Source organism: Ursus maritimus, unplaced genomic scaffold, assembly GCF_017311325.1.
Source record: "Ursus maritimus isolate PB19 unplaced genomic scaffold, ASM1731132v1 scaffold_24, whole genome shotgun sequence".
Classification (NCBI taxonomy): domain Eukaryota; kingdom Metazoa; phylum Chordata; class Mammalia; order Carnivora; family Ursidae; genus Ursus; species Ursus maritimus.
Window position 1 is genome coordinate 34,848,089 of NW_024424897.1, and position 21,956 is coordinate 34,870,044.

At 35.8% G+C, this 21,956-nt stretch overlaps 1 protein-coding gene across 2 annotated transcripts in view; it reads left to right on the forward strand.

The window, feature by feature from the left end:
• USP32 (ubiquitin specific peptidase 32) overlaps positions 1–21,956 on the forward strand; it is a 196,841-nt gene that overhangs the window by 143,100 nt on the left and 31,785 nt on the right. The window contains exons 12-18 of one of the 2 annotated variants that reach the window (XM_008695456.2): positions 4,805–4,907; positions 10,634–10,829; positions 12,905–13,080; positions 13,631–13,771; positions 17,337–17,496; positions 20,790–20,944; positions 21,839–21,920. In XM_008695456.2, the coding sequence (XP_008693678.1) occupies positions 4,805–4,907; positions 10,634–10,829; positions 12,905–13,080; positions 13,631–13,771; positions 17,337–17,496; positions 20,790–20,944; positions 21,839–21,920 (1,013 nt within the window). The remainder of the gene's footprint in view (positions 1–4,804; positions 4,908–10,633; positions 10,830–12,904; positions 13,081–13,630; positions 13,772–17,336; positions 17,497–20,789; positions 20,945–21,838; positions 21,921–21,956) is intronic. The other variant, XM_008695457.2, reaches the window with a different exon arrangement.

The following is a 21,956-nucleotide window of genomic DNA, read 5'->3' on the forward strand; positions in this document are numbered from 1 at the left end:
GCCAAACTTAAATGTAAGAAATAATAATGAAGAAGACTAAACAGCCTCACACTACAGGGGAAACAAACTCTATAGAATTAGTCCAGGAAGTCACAAGGCAAAACACACAGGTAGTATCAGAATCCAGAGTTGGTGAAATATATTATCAAATATGTCCAGTTCTCAGTAACAGAAGAGGATGAAACATGCAACAAAATAGGAAAACATGACCCGTGGTGGTGGTGAGGACACTAGCTAATAGAGGTAGCCCCAGATGTTTGAGGTAGCCCCAGATGTTTGACTTAGGACACAAAGACTTCAAAGCAGTATTATAAATGTTTTCACTGCTTAAGGAAACTTTGTTTAAAGAATTAAAGGAAATATAATCAAATATAAAATATCAATAGAGAATTTTTGAAAGTGAACTAAATGGAAATTCTGGAGTTAAAAGTTATAATAAAAATTCACCACAGTGACTCAGCAACAGATTGGAGCTGCAGAGAAATAACCAGCAAAATAGAATATAGTTAAATAGATTTTTCCAATATGAAGAACAGAGAAAATAGATAAAAATGAACAGAACCTGAGATATGTGGAACACCAGAGACAACTATTATCAACACACACATAATGGAAGTCCCAAAAGGAGGAGAGAAAGGAGCAGAAAAAAAATATTTGATGAAATAATGGCCACACCTCCTAAAATTGCTCTAAGTTGTTAATCCAAGAAGCTCAACAAACTGCAAGGAGGTTAAAAACAGATCCACATCTAAACATATCACAAAGTGTTCAAAGCTACAGAGAGAAGGTCCTAAAAGTAGGAAGAGAAATACGACTCCTTCTGTAGAAGGCAACCCCAATAAGATTAATGGCTGACCTTTTTTTTTTTTTTATAGAAATGAAGGTCAGTAGGCAGTGGGATGACATTCAAAGTGCTGAAGGGGGAAAAACTGTCAACCCAGAATTCTTTATTTGGCAGAACTATCCTTCAGAAATTAAGGTAATTTGAAAACATTCCCATATAAACACGGTTGCTAGTAAACACTTAAATACTGAAGGATTAAAATATTTAAAATACTGAAGGAGCTTCATGCTAAAACAAAGTGACCCCAGACAATAACTTGAACTACACAAAGAAATATAGAGCACCAATAAACATAATTACATACTTAATAATAAGACAGTATAAATACGTTTTTCTATTTCATCCTTTTAATGATTTAAAATACAAAATCCTGGGGCACCTGGGTGGCACAGCGGTTAAGCGTCTGCCTTCGGCTCAGGGCATGATCCCGGCGTTCTGGGATCAAGCCCCACATCAGGCTCCTCCACTATGAGCCTGCTTCTTTCATCTGTGTTCCCTCTCTTGCTGTGTTCCCTCTCTCGCTGGCTGTCTCTCTCTCTGTCAAATAAATAAATAAAATCTTTAATAAATAAATAAATAAATAAAATACAAAATCCTAGGATGACAATTTGAAAGCCAAGTTGTTCTTACAGCATAAAAAGATGTCATATGCATGACGATAATAATACAACCGAGAGAATAAGAAGTGGAGCTATATTTGAGCAGCTTCTGTAATTTACCGGAATAAATTAGTATCAATCTGAAGTAGAATGTTTTAAGCTTTATTTTGTACCTCTAGAGCAACCAGTAAGAAAATAATCCCAGATATAGTTTCTTCAAAAAAATAATTTAAATGATATGGTAAAAAACAATTTACTTAACACAAAAGAAGGAAGTAAAGGAGAAATAGAAAAACAAAAATACTTGAGATGAATAAAAAACAAGTAAAATGTAGGCACAAATCGATATCAATAATTACCTTAAATATAAGTGGATTAAACAATTATCAAAAGCTAAAGATAGGCTGATATTTTTAATCCAAATACTTGAGATTCAAAGACACAAATAGATTGAAAGTAAAATGATGAAATAGGTATAACCAGGCACATAGTAACCATAAGAGAGCTGGAGTGGATATACCAACATTAGGAGAAAATGGCTTTTAGACAAAGAATTGTTATTACAGGCAGACATTTTATGGTAAAAGTTTCAGTTGTCAGGAAGATATAAAAATTGTAATTACATGTGCACCTAACAGCAGAACACCACCCAGCAACAGCGGAGTGCATATTCAAGTACACATGGAATATTGTGTAGGACCAACTATATGGTAAGCCATGGATTATTATACTATGGCCCACTGGCTAACTTTGGTCCATTGCCTGATTTTATACAGCTTGCAAGCTAAAAATATTTTTGTACACTGTTTTTGTACACTGAGAACCACAAAGCCCAGCTGAGAGAAGTTAAAATCTTAAGATAGGTCAGTTGAAGCTATTGAGACTGAGGAATAGAAAGAAAAAAGAATGAAGGGAAATGAACAGAGCTTACTAGACCTGTGAAATAGCAGCAGCCATACTGGCATACACATGATAGGAGTCCCAGAAGGAGAGGAGGGAAAGTGACGAATATTTGAAGAAATAATGGCCCCAAATCCCTCAAATTTGACAAAGATATGAACCTAAATGTTCAAAAAGCTCACTGAACTCCAAGAAGGATAAAATTCTAAGTGATTTACACCAGGACACATTATAATCAGATGGTCAGAAGCCTAGGGACAGAGAAAATTTTAAAAGCAGCAAGAGAAAAGCTAAACATGCAGTGGATCCTCAGTAAGATTTAACAGGTTTCTCATCAGAAATCTTGGAATCCAGAAGTGAGCAGAATGGCACTTTTATTCTATATCCGGGAAAAATATTTTTTCAAGAATGATTTGGATTTTAAATTGAATTCTTGTATGTGACACTAAAAGCATAAGTAACCAAAGAAAAAATAGATAAATTTGACTTCATTAAAATTTAAAACTTCTTTTTATCAAAGGAGGTTGCCAAGAAAGTGAAAAAATAACCTTCAAAATGGGAGATAATATTTGTGAATCATAGATCTGCAAGAGCTCAAGTACCCAGAATATGTACAGAACTCCTGCAGCTTACCAACAAAAAGAAAACTGAACTAAAAACTGGGCAAGCGACTTGAATACACATTTCTCCAGAGATTACATACAGATGGTCATCAAGTACATAAAAAGATGCTCAGAATCATTAGTCATTAAGGAAATGCAACTCAAAACCACAGTGATTCTACTTTGCACTTACTAGGATGTTTATAATTTTAAAAATGGAAAATAAATTTTGTAAGGATATGGAGAAATTGGGGCACTGATACGTCGTTGGTGGCAATGTAAAATGGTGTAACTGCTGTGCAAAAAAATTGGTAGTTCCTCAACATGAAGCCAAATACAAAAGGTTACATATCGAATGATTCCATTTATACGAAATATCCAGAATAAGTAAATGAATAGATACAGAAAGCAAAATGGTGATTTTCAAAGGCTGGGGGAAGGTAGTAATAGGAAATAACTGCCTAATGTATAATTGCTCAGTTGGGATGTATGAGAATGTTTTGGAGAAATACACATAGCATAGAAGTGACTATTTTAAAGCATACAATTCAGTGGCATTAGTACGTTCAAAATATGCAACCAATGCCTTATGTTATGAATTTCTCCTCCGTAAAAACAGATTTTTTTAAAATCACAATGTGATGCCACTTCACACCCACTTGAACATTTATGATAGAAAAGATAGATAATAAGCATTGCCAAGAATGTGAAAAAACTAGAACCATTATACATTACTGATGGAAATGTTAAATGGTGCGGCCAATTTGGAAAACAGCTTGCCAGTTTCAAATTATCAGGTGTTAGATGGATAAACAAAATGTGGTGTATACATACCTGTGGGATACATGATAAATAGTATTTGGGGGGCTCAGTCAGTTAAGCAGCCGACTCTTGATTTTGGCTGAGGTCATGATCTCAAGGTCCTGGGATTGAGCCCTGCATCGGATCGAGCCCTGCATCGGATCGAGCCCTGCATCAGGCTCTGCTCTCAGTGGGGAGTCTGCTTGAGATTCTCTCCCTCTTCCTCTACCCCTCCCCCCACTCGTGCTCCCTCTCTCTCTTTCTCAAGTAAATCTTTTTAAAAAATAGTATTTGGAATGGAATAACAAAGCACAAAGTAATGATATCTGCTACCATGTAGATGAGCCTCAAAAACATGGTAAGTCAAAGAGGCCAGGTGTAAAAGATCATGTGTTATATTATTGCATTTATATGAAATGTTCAGAAAGGGGAAATTTGTAAGAGACAAAAAATAGACTAGTGGTTTCTGGGCTGAGGTTGGTAACATGAATTGACTTTGGAGGTAATGGAAATGTTCTAGAATTGGATTGTTGGATTGTGGTGATAGTTGCACATATCTATAAATTTACCAGAAGGGGCGCCTGGGTGGCTCAGTCGTTAAGCGTCTGCCTTCGGCCCAGGGCATGAACCCGAGCCCCGCATCAGGTTCCCTGCTCCTCTGGGAGCCTGCTTCTTCCTCTCCCACTCCCCCTGCTTGTGTTCCCTCTCTTGCTGACTGTCTCTCTCTCTCTGTCAAATAAATAAAATCTTTAAAAAAATTAATAAATAAATTTACCATAGTCATTAAGTTATATTCTTAATTCAGGTAAATTTATGTTATGTAAATTATTCCTCAATAAAGCTATTTTTTAAAACACTGGGTACGAATCTTGATAGTGGTATTATGACTCCTGAAATTGACTTATCATTGTTTCACTAATTGAAACTATGGTAGTCTCCTGAGTATATCTGTGTCAGGTTTTTCCTTTGTAAAAATTTCTACTGTTAACTGCTGGATGTGCGTGTGGTCATCTGTTTCATATACCATTTGATGTACTGAATTTCTTTTGTATGTACAGAGGATGGTTAGAACGAGAGAGCAGGTATGGTCTGCAACCAGGACACAATTGGTTTATCATCTCCATGCAGTGGTGGCAGCAGTGGAAAGAATATGTCAAATATGTGAGTATGATTCCCCTTTATCTGTATATTTCATAGGATTTTCAACTCCCATCAGACTTTGTGTGACTTCTGGCCAGTAATAAAATGCTTCAACGTAGATAAGGATTCGAAGGGAAAGGAAATGAATACCTATGTGATACTTCCATGGACCAAACTCTGTGCTTACACTTCCACATACATTTCCTCCCTTGCAGCAACTCTGTGAGGAAGGTAATAATGGACATGGGGGTGCATGCATATGCGCCTTACGTATCTCAATTAATCCTCACAGTATCCCTGGGAGGAAGGTGGTATGAGCTCATTTTATCTGTAATGAACCTGAGGCTGAGATTAAAGGTAACCTGAATACAGGGTAGAAGTTCCGGGATCAAATCTAAGGACTGACTTTTAAGCCAATGGTATCTCAACCACATCATTTACAGTATCCTTCATTTATTCACCTTTTTCATCAAAATGTTGAAGACCCTTGGTGAGAAGTATTGATTTTCTTTTTAAAAAAGTTGATTTCAGGACTAACATTAGAACTCAGTTTCTAAATGATAATCTGCCATTGTTCCAAATAAAGAGTTCAAAGAGAAACTCTCATTAGTGAATATTCTCATCTTACTTAAAACAGAATGGATTTTTTTTCAGCATGAAAAGACTCAGAGTAATGCCAGGAATCAAATTTCTTCATATTTGGAGAGCCAGTTGATATATAGACTCATTGTCAGTTACCAAATGATCACTAACCTGATTATTTGATTTATATATTTTTTCTGTATGTCCTTTTCTGTCATTGTTTATCAGAATATAGACTGTTTACATTATCTACTTCATTATTCTGCCTGGTTCTTTTTCTATTTTGCAGAGTTAATATTGTGTTTTCACATATAAAATACATTAATCAATGTTGTTAAAGGAGTAGAAAAGTAGGCAAATGACTTCAGACTTTGTAGGTAGATAATGATGGTGATTGTAAGCAGAAAATGAAAACATTGAGGTAAAGCATCACAGTCTATTTTGAAATGCTTTTTGTTCTTTATGTTCTTAGATTGGCCTTAGAATGAATGGTTATTAATGTTCTACTGTCTGCAGACTCAAAGTTAACCTCATTTTGTGTTTTGAAGTATTTGTTTCCTGTAGGAACACAGTAGAGGTCTTTTTCTTAGCTGCACATCCCTTATAAACAGACAGAAGTGCACTGCTGAGGACACAAACCTGATTTGACCCTTTTGTGTATTAAAAGAATTAGTGGAGGGTGGTAAGGGAGAGATGTGGAGGGGGAAATCTACACTTAAGTGTCATATTCTTTCCACTGGGCATTCTGTATTATTGTCTAGTATGTGTCTGTCAAATGCAGACTTTAAAGTTTACTTTAAAATGAAACTGGTTAGGGGCATCTGGGTGGCTAGTCAGTTAAGCATCTGATTCTTGATTTCAGTTCAGGTCATGATCCCACGGATCAAGCACCGTGTCGAGCTCCCAGATCAGCAAGGAGTCTGCTTTTCCCTCCCTCTGCCCTGCTCATGCTCTCTCGCTCTCAAATAAATAAATAAATAAATAAATAAATAAATAAAATCTTTTTAAAAAAAAATAAATAAATGCAAATCACTTTTTAAAGAAGTGACATCCTTGGCCTTTTGTCTGTAAAATGAGATTAAGAACAGTTACCTCCATCACAGGTTGTTATAAAGGAGTTGATACATGTTAAGCATTTTAGAACAGTGTCTGGCACATAGTACTCAATAAGTATTAGCTAATAGTCTGAGAAAACAGTATAGGATAATAGTAGTGAGCTTGTACTCCCTGTGTTAGAGTCCTGGTCCTGCTACTTGTGGTATGACCTTGGACAAGTTACTTATCCTCAGTTTCCTCATACAAACAACCGGTTTAATAATGATACCTGTTTCAATAGGGTTGTTACAAAGAATTAAATGAATTAACATATATGAAGCATGTAGCCCCATGCCTGGCAAGTAGGACCCTATGTAAAGTTAAAGGGAGTAATGGTAGTAATACTAGCCGTGTTTTTAGCAGCAGTAGCAGTAGTAATTAGTGATTTATATTTGCCTTTCCAGTATATATGGCAATTTTGGCAAATGCTTTGTTTAAGAAAAATAAATGGATGTTTTTAATGTGTTGGATAATTTCCTCTGGGCTTAGTCTGCCCACCTAGTAAGATATCAGTTAGCTTTAGTTAATGTCTCTTCATAAAATGGCGTATTTGCTTATGTGAATTACTAATTGTCTATGAGGGTAGACTGTATCTTTCAGGCAGTAGCATGCCTAGGTAGAGACTAAGGGAGCAGGAAAAATAAGCAGTCCTTTCTTAGAAGTGGTTTGCCTCAGATATGAATGATTGACTTGAGTTTGAATATTTGATCTGCTCATGGGATCTGTTCCTTCTTTAATGAGCCAAAGTATGTGAAATCTCCTTTTGCACAAATGTAAATGGGGAGAAATGGTGAAATCTTTTCCGTTTGTCATCATTGTAGTATATATTCTTGTCTTCCCCCTATTTGAGAACTGAGGGAGCAGCTCTTAGTACTCATGTACAGATTTTGCTGTTTATTATGTATTATTGGTTGTTATGTGACTTTGGAATTAGAAAGTCCTTTAAGCACTTCTCTTTTCAAAGTTTACAGACAAAGCCTCTGGAGGACCCTTTAGGTTTTGTAACTGCACAGAGTTGTATTGGGCTATTACTTTATTACCTGATCTAGATTTCTAGAGTTCAGGTCTCTTGATTCCTACCTTAGAACTTTCTCCGTTGCTCCATACTACCTTCCATTTTTCAAAAACCAACATTGTAGACTAATGAAATATAAAATTGGCATAACTAGTAGTTGTTTAAGTTCATTAATATTTGTAGTATACATATGCATAGAAAAAAGTAGCATCATTACTGATAGAGAAGAAGGTGAATCCTGGCACTTATTTTGGAACATCATTAGCCACTGATACAACTCAGAAAAAATCATGACATGCTCAAAATAGAAATATATTAAAGTGCCATGTAGCCCTTTTAAGAATCATTGACTCAGAGGAGGAAATTTTTCACCATCAGTGAAACTTTACCTACCTGGAGACCTATCTTCTGAAAACACAGGATAGTTGCTAATAGTTCCAGAGCCAGAAGTCAGTAAAACAAAACAGGACCCTTTGACATTTAAGGGGAAAAAGTTTCCAGGAGCAACTGGAAATAACACTCAGAGCCAGTGACTATGCATATGACCATTCATGGTTTGTTTAACATGTAGAAGGAAAGTAGTCATAAGATAAGTCTACCGAAAATGTTGACAATTTCACTGAAAGCCAAGGGTGGAAGCAATGACCTGAAAAACAGGGCAGAGAAGGGGAAAGAAGAAAGAACCTAAGTAGTGGTGACAGTTTCAGACAGTGCCGGACACTGAGAGCAGTAGATTCCTAGAATAGAAAAACAAGCCAGACGGAAGATAGACCACTCTAGTTGGAACATTGGAAAATAAGTGAAGAAAAGCCTTTATTCTCTAAAAAGGGTATCATTCATTGCGCTATGTTAAAAGCATACAGTATAGTGTGCAGTCACTGGTGACAAAGATTGCAGTCTCTGATAAGCTATTACAATTATTCTGTTGTTGAATTACTGTAAAACTTTAACAGATTTAATGCAAGGTAATATTATTATCACCCCGTTTCCTTACCAAAGATCTGTAGATTTCATCCTAAGGACTAAGCTGTCCAGAATAAGAAATAAGAATGGTTTCATGTAAATTTTCTTTAGAAATATAGGCTATATATGAGATTTCCAAACCCTGGGGGCCTGGGTGGCTGAGTAGGTTAAGTGTCTGCCCTCAGCTCAGGTCGTAATCTGGGGTCCTGGGATTGAGCCCTGAGTTGGGCTCCCTGCTCAGCTGGGAGTCTGCTCCTCCCTCTCCCTCTGCCCCTTTCCCCCTCCCCAGCTTGTGCAGCACTCTCTCTCTCTCTCTCTCACTCTCTCACACTTTCTCAAATTAATTAATTAATTAAATCTTTTTTAAAAAACATTTAAAATACAATTCCAGATATTTCTCTTTGAAATTCTGTTAAATGTCAAACTCAGAGGACAGCTTGAAGGAATTTTTTTTTTACTCAAGTGGAATTAAAGGAGACCCAATCTTCCGCAAAATATATTACTACATCTTTTTTAAAAGTAACTTATAGTGCATAAACAAACTTAAAATGAATGGAGAAATGAATATAAATTTTAAAAAGAGTTGCCTGTCAAGTCCACATGATTGTTATGTGGACATCATTTAAGTTCAAGAACACTTGTAGCAAAAATAAAGTGATTTTTCTGGAGGAAATGGAGGTGACCTGACAGAAGACCATATCTCTCAAGTTATTCTTTCAAAATGGCTGTCTTATTAGTTTTACTCCATCTTTGTAAGAAAGAAGCACATGACCCAAAAGTTCATTAAAATCTGAATCTTTCTAAAAAGCAAGTTCAGAGCAAGTAGTACATTCAGTAAGAAATCAGTTACTACAATACTCTCAGCATTTGGAGCACATTATGAAAACAAAGGTATGAGACTATAATCCTCACTAGGGCAGTGGTTATCAATTTTGACTACATAGTAGGATCACATAAAGGCCTTTACGAAAAAGAAAGAAAAGAAATACCTCTGTTTCACTCCAGACCAAATAAATCAAAAAGCATAATTGAAAAAAGATTGAATTAATATAAATAAGTCCTCTTGTTTACTGAAAATTTCTTTTTAAACTTAATTTAAATTGAATCCATTTTTGTTGGTATGGACTCAATGTCAGAAAAGCTGTGATAAGATCAATATTATCTTTAAGAAATTGCCATGAAATCCACACACTGAAGGCCAAACATAGAATTAGTAATATAAACTACTCAAGCCTAATATACCTTTCTACTTCTTTGGCCATAGGTCCTTTTGGTTCTGTTGTCCATACAATTTTGACTTTTTTGGTGCATAGTCTAATTTAAAACTGATGGGGGCGCCTTGCTGGCTCAGTCGGTAGAGCATGCGACTCTTGATCTCAGGGTCATGGTTTTAGGGTCCACATTGGACGTAGAGCTTACGTTAAAAAATAATAAATAAACAGGGGCGCCTGGGTGACTCAGTCAGTTGAGCATCCAACTCTTGATTTCGGCTCAGCTCAAGATCTCAGGGTTATGAGATTGAGCCCTGTCTCAGGCTCCACACTTGGCAGGTAGTCTGCTGGGGATTCTCTCTCTCCCTTTCCTGCTGCTCCCCCCAACGCCCCCACCCTGCTCCCCTCTGAAATAACAAATAAATAAATCTTTAAAAAAATAAACAGGAGCTCCTGGGTAGCTCAGTGGGTTAAGCCTCTGCCTTCATCTCAGGTCATGATCCCAGGGTCCTGGGATCCAGCCCCTCTGCCTGCCGCTTTGCCTACTTGTGCTCTCTCTCTCTCTGTCAAATAAATAAATAAAATCTTTTAAAAAAAAAAGATTTTAAATAAATAAACACATAACGTACATACATCACTCACTCACTTTGTGTCACAGAGTCCTTTGCAGAATGTGTTTCTAGTCTGCCTTATCAATTGTATTTATACACACTCTTCCCCTTGAAAAAACTAAAATTTAGTTAAACATTAAAATGTTCTTAATTGGCGGTAGCTAACTACAGGATTAGAAGCAATAGATAATTTGGGATTAATTTTTGAAGGCTGCTTAGTTCTTGGATTATTAAATTGTACCTTTTAATCTCTGACTTCATGATTTTTAGGATGCTAGCCCTGTTGTAATTGAGCCATCATCTGTTCTGAATGGAGGAAAATACTCATTTGGAACAGCAGTACATTGTATAGAGCAGAGTGAAGATAGAATCGGAGGAGGCAGCCTCAGTTCTGTGAACACCACAGAAGAGAAATTTTCAGACAATATTTCTTCTGCATCTGAAGCCTCAGAAACTGCTGGCAGTGGTAAGTATGGCTTGTTTCCCATAAAGTTTATTCAGGGTCACTTCTTAAGGGAGTATACTTTGTCAGAGAATGTGCTTTGTAGGATATAATCAGGCTTCCATTCACAGAAATAAGTTTTGAATGAAATCGTCAATTATAAAATTCTTGAAGATATCAGTAGCTTTAAAAAGAGAAGCTCTTCTATATTTACTTCATTAATCTCTCAATTTGAAAATATGTTCACTGTTGGGGCATTAGGCTGGCTCAGTCAGTAGAGCACGCAACTTTTGATCTTATAGTTGTGGTTCAAGGCCCACACTGGGCGTGGACCTACTTAAATAAGTTCATTTGTTTAAAAAAAAAAAAAAAGGAAAGAAGGAAGGAAGAAAATATTTTCACTCTTTTCGTTGATTAAAGCTACTTTTCTCCATATTGCCGTTAAATTATTTTGTCAATAAATTTAGATTTGGAAAAACAGTTTTTGAGAAAATTTAGAATTCCATCTCCAGGACTCTCTCTGCCTTCTTTGGGTTAAATATCAGATTCTACAGACATTTCAGGCTGGAATTGGGGGATTATTTTGTGAAATTATTGAGAAAAAGTCATAATGCTTCCCATAATCCCCTACAGTCCTTGGTACCTACCTAAAACTCAGTGTTTCTACACATTTGGGAAAAATGCTTTGTTTTTATGGTGTAGCTGAGTTGAGCTGATCCCTCTGCTGATAACAGTGACAGTACTCTCTACCTTACTCTGTTATTTCATCTTTGAGATCCGGCAAATTGGACAGAGCTAGCATCTTCTCTACAAAGTTCTATGTAGAATCTACTCCTTCTTGTTCCCCATCTGACATTACAGCAGTCATTCAGCAGCCCTAGAAGTTCTGTCTCTGATGAGCTTTAACACCAAGATTATTTTTAACATTCTTTAAGGTCCTTTTTGATATGTGCTTACTCTGACCTGTGCTATCCATAGGCTGAGCAGTGCTGCAGACGAAAGGTTTAAAGTGACTGATGACTAGGATGTTTACCCAATTGATGGCTAGAACAGTTAGTCTATAGTTCAGAGTTGAAATGCCTTAAAATACTATGGAGATTCACAACTCTTATTATTTTTCTCTGTGTATTTTTCTATTGTTACCTGGCATGCCTTCCTTTGAAATAAATTTATTAAGAAACAATTCCCTCTTTTCTGGCACTCTTCTGTTTGAGTTCTTGTTTTAGCTCCTTCCCTTTGGTTTAGAGACTTCTTATGACCAATTTAATAAGAACACTTGGAATGTGTTTAGAAGTGGAAAAGAAGAATTAAGGGCGACTGTATGAGAGCCCAGCTATTTGGCCATACTTCTTCCTTTTCTGTCAGAGGATGTATAATTCTTATGAATTATTAGATATTTTAGGAGGCTGGCCAAATGTTCATTTGGTAACAGTTTGGTGGGTTTTTGTTTTGTTTTGTTTTAAGATTTGTATTTATTTATTTATTTATTTAAGATTTTATTTATTTATTTGACAGAGATAGAGACAGCCAGCGAGAGAGGGAACACAAGCAGGGGAGTGGGAGAGGAAGAAACAGGCTCATAGCGGAAGAGCCTGACGTGGAGCTCGATCCCAGATCGCCGGGATCACGCCCTGAGCCGAAGGCAGACGCTTAACCGCTGTGCCACCCAGGCGCCCCTGTATTTATTTATTTTAGAGAGAGAGCATGTGAATGGGGGTGAGGGGGCTGGGGGCCAGAGGGAGAGGGAAAGAAAGAATCTCAAGCAGACTCCATGCTGAACTGAGCCTGGAGCCAGACATGGGGCTGGATCTCACCACCCTGAGATCATGACCTGAGCTTAAGAATCGGACACTTAACCGACTGTGCCAGTCAGGTGCCTCATTTGGTAACGGTTTTTAAAGTGTTAGGCTAGGTGTTGTCCAGAAGGATTACATGTATATTTCCTATCTTCTGCCGAGTTATCAGAATCTTACACTGTACTGACATGCCAACGGAAAAAATAGCATTAATCTAATACATGGACATTGAGTTCATATCTTCACACCTATTTATGTATAATAACTAAAAATAAGGAGATTCCATCCTCTTTTCCCTTACAGGCTTTCTGTATTCTGCCACACCAGGGGCAGATATGTGCTTTGCTCGACAACATAACACTTCTGACAATAACAACCAGTGTTTGCTAGGAGCCAATGGGAATATTTTGTTGCATCTCAATCCTCAGAAACCAGGGGCTATTGATAACCAGCCACTAGTAACTCAAGAACCTGTAAAGGTAGGTGATATGATATCTACTTAAAATACTTCTCTTTCAGTGGCAAATAAATTTCATTCTAGAGGTTTTAACTTATAGCATGACATTCGTACATTCATGGTTCATTAAATTAACCTGTTGTAGATGGAAATCTCTGCATAGTATATTTCTGTGAGGGTATTTTATGATTAAGTAATTGAATAGAAGCAGTGTAATAATCTTTAGAAATATTCTTACTTAGGACAGCTACTGTGAAGATGTAGTTTTATGTGTATGTGAAATTTTTTTTCCAAAATAATATTTTCTGTTGTTGGAAAGAAATCTGTGAAAACCAGCCATATTTCCAAATGTTCCAGTGATTTTTCAAATGATTTGCCTTGAGTTCTCTTGCTTAAATAATTTATTTTGAAAGTTAGAAATAAAAATCTCTTTTAGAAAATTATTTTCCAGTAACATGAAACTGAGTAGTGACATATGTGTGTGTTCTCCTTTGTCTAGATTTTGTTAAAACACAAGAGACTGTAATACTAAAAATATTAAAAATCAACATTTGTATTACATTTTTTCTAAGGCTACATCACTAACACTAGAAGGAGGACGATTAAAACGAACCCCACAGCTGATCCATGGAAGAGATTATGAAATGGTCCCAGAACCTGTGTGGAGAGCACTTTATCACTGGTATGGAGCAAACTTGGCTCTACCTAGACCTGTAAGTATAACCAGTGGTGCTTTGTATAAGGAACAGTCCTAGTTTGCGTCTTCCATTACTTTTCTGTATGAATCTCTCGATCCACAAATTAGTTCTTACTTATGGCAGCAGAGTACTCAGTACCTGTAAATTAGTTGAACAAAATTTAGGTCCCTTTACTTTATTCATTCATTTATTCATACATTTACCAAGCACTGTATTAGTACCAGCTCTACAATGATGTGCCTGTGGGAGTGGGTGGCTTACATGGAATGAATAGTCACTGGACTAAATAAAGTGAAGGGATTGTGAGGCTAGGCTATTAAATAAGTCATCCATATAAACGCAGACTTTAGGAGAATGGTAGGGCTTAGGTGGAGCAGAAGTCTGAGAGCCGGTGCCAAAAATGTCAGTGAATATAGGGGAAGTAGGGCAGTCATTACTTCTGAGACTGTTATTTTTATTAACCACACAGGCATCCAGTTAGGGATTCATTCATCCCATAGTTATTGGTGGATTTTTGTGTTTTGTGTTTTTGAGGGAGGGACACAAAAATGATGATAACAGGATGATAAAAGGAATCCAAGGGAAGTGAATTCTGATTGTTGCCATTACTAGGATGAGTCATTCAGAGCATAAACAAAATACTGTAAAAAAATTTAAAAGACTTGAAGTATATAATATCAAAATATTAGTAAGTTAACTATACCTTATACTGTTGAGCTTATACAGTAAACAACAGGACTCATTCCCTGAATACTCTTTGCATTGTCAATGCAGTAAAATACTTTGTAAGAAGGTTCTTTTTGTAGATCAAGAAACACTCTCCCTCACATAATGTCCGAGATAGAACTTTCTTATGCCAGAAAAGTTTACATAAATGATATAACAGTAACTTAAATCACTTCCAAATAGAATAAAAGTCTGTTCTAAAGCCTTAGTCTGTAATTTTGATGTTGATTTTGACTTATTAATAATTACGTTTATTAAAAATTGTGTTTAAGTTGGAATCAGGAATTTGGGCTTTGTATTTGTTGGCTCCAAAAGGTTCCTACTGTATTTGGCATCTGAACTCCTAGAAGATACATATAGATACGAATATAAATAGATACATATATGTATGTACTTTATTTATTGGGAGGTGGGGTAGTCCTTCAGTTAGTCACTTAATTTCTGGGACTTTCCAGCTCTGTGTTAATATTCTATATCTGGGAATATATCTGGGAAAATGTTGTGATAATTGTGTTTGACATATATATAGTTTGATGTATTAGAGCCTGCTGGATTTAGATTACCAGTGTTCCAGTCTCTAAATCTTATCTCCCTCCTCTGTAAAGTGGTGATAATAGTATCTACTTCATTAGAGTTGTTTTGATAATATAAATAATACATAGGATTAGCGTAGCATCTGATTTATAGTAAGTGGTCAATAAATGTTGACAGTTGCTAATACCATCATTATTATTAAATGAGTTTTTTCAGAGCCTCACACAAGGTCATGTTTTTTACATTGACGTCAGACAAATATTAAAATAATTTTACTAGATCAGGGATGCCTGGGTGGCTCAGTCATCAGGCGTCTGCCTTCGGCTCAGGTCATGATCCCAGGGTCCTGGGATCAAGCTCCGTGTTGGGCTCCCTGCTTAGCGGGAAGCCTGCTTCTCCCTCTGCCTCTGCTTGTGTCCTTCTCTTGCTGTGTCTCACTCTGTCAAATAAATAAAATCTTTTTAAAAAATAAAATAAAATCTTACTAGACCAGAGCTGCATTTGCTGGCTTAATAGAATTTTTTCATCTCTAAATATGAGACATTTGCCTGATTGCAGGAAAAAACGCTGCAAAAAAACACTTAAAACATGGTGTTTTCAGGTAGAGAATACGAAATGTATTGCCATGGCAAGGTAAAAAATAAATCTTTCACCTTCATACTTACATAAGTCATACTATTTATTTAAAAATATCTTTGGGGCACCTGGGTAGCTCAGTTGATTAAGCATCTGACTCTTGATCTCAGCTCAGGTCTTGATCTCAGGGTTTTTTACAAACATGTGTGATGATCTCTTTAAGGTAAATTCTTGCACATGGAATTGCATCTATTGTTTGCCAGTTGTCACTGAGGTTAACAAGTTCAAAGACAAGAATAACTAATATGTAAATAAATACGTGTTTTTGTATGTTTGTGCATAAGAATTTAATTTGAATTTTTCACAAAATCACTTGTTATCTTGGCAAACAAGATACATACTATAAAAACTACTTCATTATCAGTTCAGATTCTGCCATAGGTATGTTTTCATGTAGCCTGACAACTACCAGTACTGTATTATTAATCTTTCCTCAAATCATATTAAACTAAAATTATAAGAAACTATGGTTGGCTTTGTAGTGGTTAGTGCATCTAGAAGTGGACAGACTTCTTCTAGCAGTCTTAGAGGAGAATACCAGGGAGAGCCCTTTTACTGCTTATCGTTTAAGTAAGATTTGAAAAAGCTCCCCAGTGGAGCTTTCCAATGCCATACCATAGCGTATCAGAATATGCGAACTACTTTTAAGAAAAAGTCCTAAAGGTTTGGTTTGTAGCCTTGTTTTCATTTGGTTCTTACTGCCCCCTCTTGTTATTGAAAAATACTCTATTGCAGAAGACATTGGTTACCTGGGGCAGAGGGAAATAAAATAAAACTTGATCGCTTGAGACTGTTAAAGATTATGTAGGGTTTTATGTTTTAAAGTATGTTAATCCTGCTATCCTTTTAGAATACTAAATTGATAATGTTCTACTCTTAAAACTCTTAGAGCAATATTTTTATAATGAAATATTTTCCTGTGTCTTTGGGTTAGCAAGCACATTATTGGAGAGGGTTACTGAAAAATCCTGTTTCAACATGAATCTCAGTTTTGTGCATCCAGTGTAATTGTTTTAATCATAGACAAAAATACATTGAATAAACCAATTACAGTAGAACATAGCAGATTTTTATAGGAAAACACTTTTATCCTTACTGCTAATATAAGAAATAAGATTTTAAGCAAATATATAATACTCTTTATATGTGTTAAGGAAACAAGGTATTTTCAGATGATGTCACTGATAAGGTTTTATGAAAAAAGTACGTTCATAAATTTCTGAGAATATTGTAAATTGCTACACTTTGGGTGGCAAAGTGACTTAGATAGTTAGTGATATGGCCTTCCATACTTTTTGACTTATAACTCCAGTCCTAAGAATTTGTCCCTTAAAAGACAATCGTTTATATACATGAAGTATATAAAAGTGAAAAGAATTATAGTGTGAAGTTAATAGAATTATAGGTAATATTTCGGATTTTTCCCCTTAATTTCAGTGTTACTTGCGTTTAAATAAAAGAGGAGAAAATACTCACCAGTTCTAATCTTGGAAGATGGATTTAGGACCAGAAGGCTGAGAGTATTTAAACCCATGTAATTTAAATCTATGAATCTCTGTAATCTAACAAGTATAGGTAGTGAACCTATTGAACATTTTAGTTTAAAAATAAATCTCAGAAATTCGATAAAAAATGTTTTGTTTCTTCTTTTAGAGTAATCACATTATATCTTTTATAACAACAGGTGATCAAGAATAGCAAAACAGAAATCCCAGAGCTGGAGTTATTTCCTCGACATCTTCTCTTCCTAAGACAGCAGCCTGCCACTCGGACACAGCAGTCTAACATCTGGGTGAATATGGGTATGATGAGCCTGAGAATGTTTCCTCAGCATTTACCGAGAGGTAACTTAAGAATGCAGCAAGAATACCATGCATTTCTTTAAAAACAAAAACAACCAAGTTGCTCAAAGTCTGGTGCCACTGTACTAACACATATTCCCATCTACTTTCATACAGAATCAGTAAATCTGTGGGGCTTAGATCTATGGTCATGCGCAAGACTAGATGGGGTAGTGGCAAAGTCTCAGCATCAAACTGAGAATTATTTCCTTTTCTGGTTTGTAAACAGACAAAGAAAATAAATAGAATACATTTCACATAGTTTTTTTCTTTGAAAAAAAGCCATTATAAATTATTTGTTTGCCTGAAGTTAGAATCTGCCAGTTAATGCTTGACTGGTCTTTTCGGCTCCACTGAAATTTCTGAAAAGTAGTTTCTTTCACACTATCATATTTTTGTTTATTTGTTGGTGTTTTTTGGGACTCTTTTGGCAAAACATGATACTTTTCTCATGCTTGGTCCTAGGAGCCTTTTAAGAGGCAGATAATATAAAGTGAAAAATATATTTTTGAAAATTAAAATGGCACATTTGCTTTGAAAAACTTCAAGCCTATCAAAATGACATATAAGTTCCCATTTTGATTTCTCTGTGAGGTTAGATTTTATTAATGGGCAAGACTTGCTCTGTGCTTTTGCTGTGCAAATATTTGACATTGTTCTTCAGCAGAAATAATGAGTTATCCATTTACACAAAGTCTGAGACTTTGTGTAACAATGCCAGAATGTTATTAATATAACTTAGGATGCAAGAACTACCTATGAACCCAAACCAACCCTATAAGTGCCATTCGTCCTTTGAAATCAAATAGATTTTTATGTCTTCCTTAAAGGTTATATTCATATAATATATGGAGATTCTTACACATATTGTTTGGTAAGAATTATAGCAAAGCATTGGCTTCTGCCTCACCAAACTTTGTCTTTGGGGAAAATGTCAAAATCGAGGAGCAGTGAAATAGAATCACTATGAAACATTCTTGATTTAATTTTCCATTTAATAAAAGTATTCGCCTTGCTTCCGTGGCACCCATAGCATATATCTTTCTCAATTCTCTTTGAAAGATAACATGAGAGGCAAGATGTGTTGTTGCGCTTTTAGTAAGTATTCTTTGTAACTCTTGTGCTGATCCTAGATTTTTGCTGCTTCTGTAAATTCCACTAGATTTGTTGATGCTTATTCAGAAACACAAAATTATGTGTAATAAGTGGCTGCCTGCTTAATGAGCTATGCTATAAAAACTGTCTAGAGTTCAAATAAATTTCTTATGTGGCTTAAGATAATAGAAATTGACTTGGACACTACACTTGCAAATGCTTCTGAATCCTAGAACTGGGTAGTTATGCTCCAAATTTATTCTTAATTTGAAATTTTATTCCTTACTAATTAGTTCTGAAATCAATCATTAATCGTTTTGAAGTTTATGAAAATATGCTTTCTTGCTGTAATCTTATAACTAATCCTCTGATGTATAATTGGAAAAATTTGCTCTTTTATTTTCTCTTAGGAATTATCTTTGCTTGCTGATAATAAAAGATTTGCTAGGCTATGTGTTTAAAAATTGAACATGGTTGGGTTTTGTTCTGCCATAACATATTTTTCATCTTTCTCATTACTCAGTGTATTAGGACTGTTTACTGACTCTTCTGTTACTTTTGAAGTGATGCGTGTACAAACTGTGACACAGTTCACAATGACTTAAACGTAGCCTTGTTGATAGATAAGGCTACAGGGTCTTTGTTTCTTATACGGTTTTTCAGCCTATTTTAGGTGAGTGAATTCTTTTTGGAAGCTCTTAAAAAAGCGGATGATACCAATACTTTTCTCTGCTTTGTTTAGTAGGTGAAGACTCAAAGGCATTTAATAAGAGGAAAAAAAACTAAGTCTCCATCGGATGGGTGGAAAATTACCTGGCATGTATAATTGTACCCTGGATGGATTATACTGATATGCTAAGTTTATTTTTGTTTTGGGTTGGTCAGTAAACTATAATCTCCTATAGCTAGAGAGGACTGTTGTAAGCTACAGCTCTAGCCTGGGTTTTTGGCTGAATAGTTAACCAGGGTTTAGTTGATTGTTTTAGCAACCTATTTTTGACTTCCATAATCTCTTATGACTTTATCCCCCTTCTCTTTTGAAGCATGTAGTTAAACTTGATATATTCTTTCTTTGCTTCTCTCTCTTTCCCCTTATTGCCATTCTTTTTGTTTCTTGAGCCTTCTTGGAATTCAAGATCATGTCTGCTGTCATCTTACTTTGCAGGCAGGCCATATGGTTTTCCCGCCTCCTACTTTTTCAGCAGGGTAATTTTTTTTTGTCATGGGAAGGTTCTTAGTTTCATCTTAAACTCTGTTTGGCCATTGTAGAGTCTATGCCTATTTAGAATTTTAAGTAAAAGTTTTTTGTGTAATTGTACTACTGTGCCAGGTGATTGGGGCACTTAATTACTGAGAGTGATGGGATTAGTAATTCAAAGACAGTTTATTTTAAGAAAGTGGGTCAGGTTGTTAAATAATAAAAATTCAACCAAATAAATTTTAAAGATCTAATTGGCTTTATTAATAGATTTATGAACCTGGCAGCATCCCTTCTAGCAAGTAGAGGGGTGCTCCCAAGAGCTACAGGGGGGAAAAAAAAGGTTTTTAAAGGTAGAGAGGGAGTGGAAAAAAGGAAACTATTCACAAAGTTTCCATTGTTTTAGGCAAGGTCTCAGACCCTCTTAAAGGGAATGTAGGGGTCTTTAAATAAATTTCCTCGTACTGACCGGGAAATTCCCATGTTGACTGGTTAAATAAAGGTTTCATTTCTAGGGGTTTAAAACTGCAGTTAGGTTAGGTATTAAGTCTTGGTTTACTGACTTAGGGCTTTAACCTAAGCGATCCCATTTTGGGCCAGTGGTTTTCTTTTTAACAAATCCAGTTCTCTGTAGAATTCAAATCCAATGCCATATGGTCTTCCCCATTCTTACATTGAATATTGATTTTGCTATTGAGTGTGACCCTGCTGAGGGCAGCCAAGATACCAGTGTCAGTCGTTGATACTTGCCACTCTTTCTTGGGATCCACACACTGCCTGTTACTTGGGCCTCTGGTTTCATTGCTCTTCCTTTCAAAGTTAAGGCTTTGAACTTACTTTAACACAGTTGGTCTCCTATCTTCATTTTAAAGCTTCTTAATTTATAAAATTATTAAACCTATAACTCTCATTTCTCATCATTATTTCCTAAAGCAGTCATTGCTGAGTGGGGTGCTTTTTTTTACATCTACCTTCTTCCTTATTATGATTACTGTGACCATAGGAAATGTACCTTCTCCGAATGCGCCACTAAAGCGGGTCCTAGCCTATACAGGCTGTTTTAGTCGAATGCAGACCATCAAGGAAATTCATGAATATCTGTCTCAAAGGTTACGCATCAAAGAGGAAGATATGCGCCTCTGGCTCTACAACAGTGAGGTAAGTCATTAACTGTTGTAAGGTGACTTGTACACATGTTGAAAAAATCCAAACATTACAAAAGTATACAGTGAAAATTCTTCATTCTCATCTTCTGACCCCTATCTTCCATCCTTCTCAGAGGTAGTGCTATTAATTGTGTATCTGTTCTTCCTAACATATGCAGTATGCTTTCAGATTATACTCTGAAATTGGATCATAAGTCGTTTTAACCAGTTCTCTATTCCGTTGTTCCCTCTTCATATTGTCCAGTGATCACCATTGAGAGGCAGTATAGTATAATAGTTAAGAGCACAGTTCCTGGAGCCACACTGCCAGGGATTAAATCCTGGCCCTGCCACTTGTTTAGTTGTATAACCCAGCGCAAGTCACTTAACTGTCTCAATTTTCTCATGAGTAAGCGGCCGACATAATAGTATCTACCTTAGAATTAAATAACTGAATTTTGTGAGCACAAACAAAAACATGTAATTCTACTGTAGGACTTTGATTTTATATTTTTGGTTCCTGGTAAGTTTTATCTTGATCATAAGCATGTTTACTGAATTTCATACTAGGTACTAAAGAAAATTCCTTTTGTGTAAGTGCTTCAGAAAATCTAAATCTCAATGAATTTTGGTTTGGTGTGTGATGAGTCCTCTGATCTCCCCAAAATTCTGTTATAATTTTGTTTTAGAGTCATAAAGTATTTGTTTATGAAGTAGACATTGTTTTTCTTTCATTTTGCCACCTAAATAAGAAATATTTCTGAACAACTGTAATATGCCAGATATCTGTCAGATGAGTTATGGAACTACAAGGACATGTTTAATTGTTTTAATTATCATTTTTACTTCCTTTTCTGTTTCAAGTTTAGTAATCAAATTAACAAAAACATTCCTCCTCCATACACAGAATTACCTTACTCTTCTGGATGATGAGGACCATAGATTGGAATATTTGAAAATCCAAGATGAGCAGCATCTGGTAATTGAAGGTACAAGATGGAAGCTGCATCTGTATTAGATTTTAG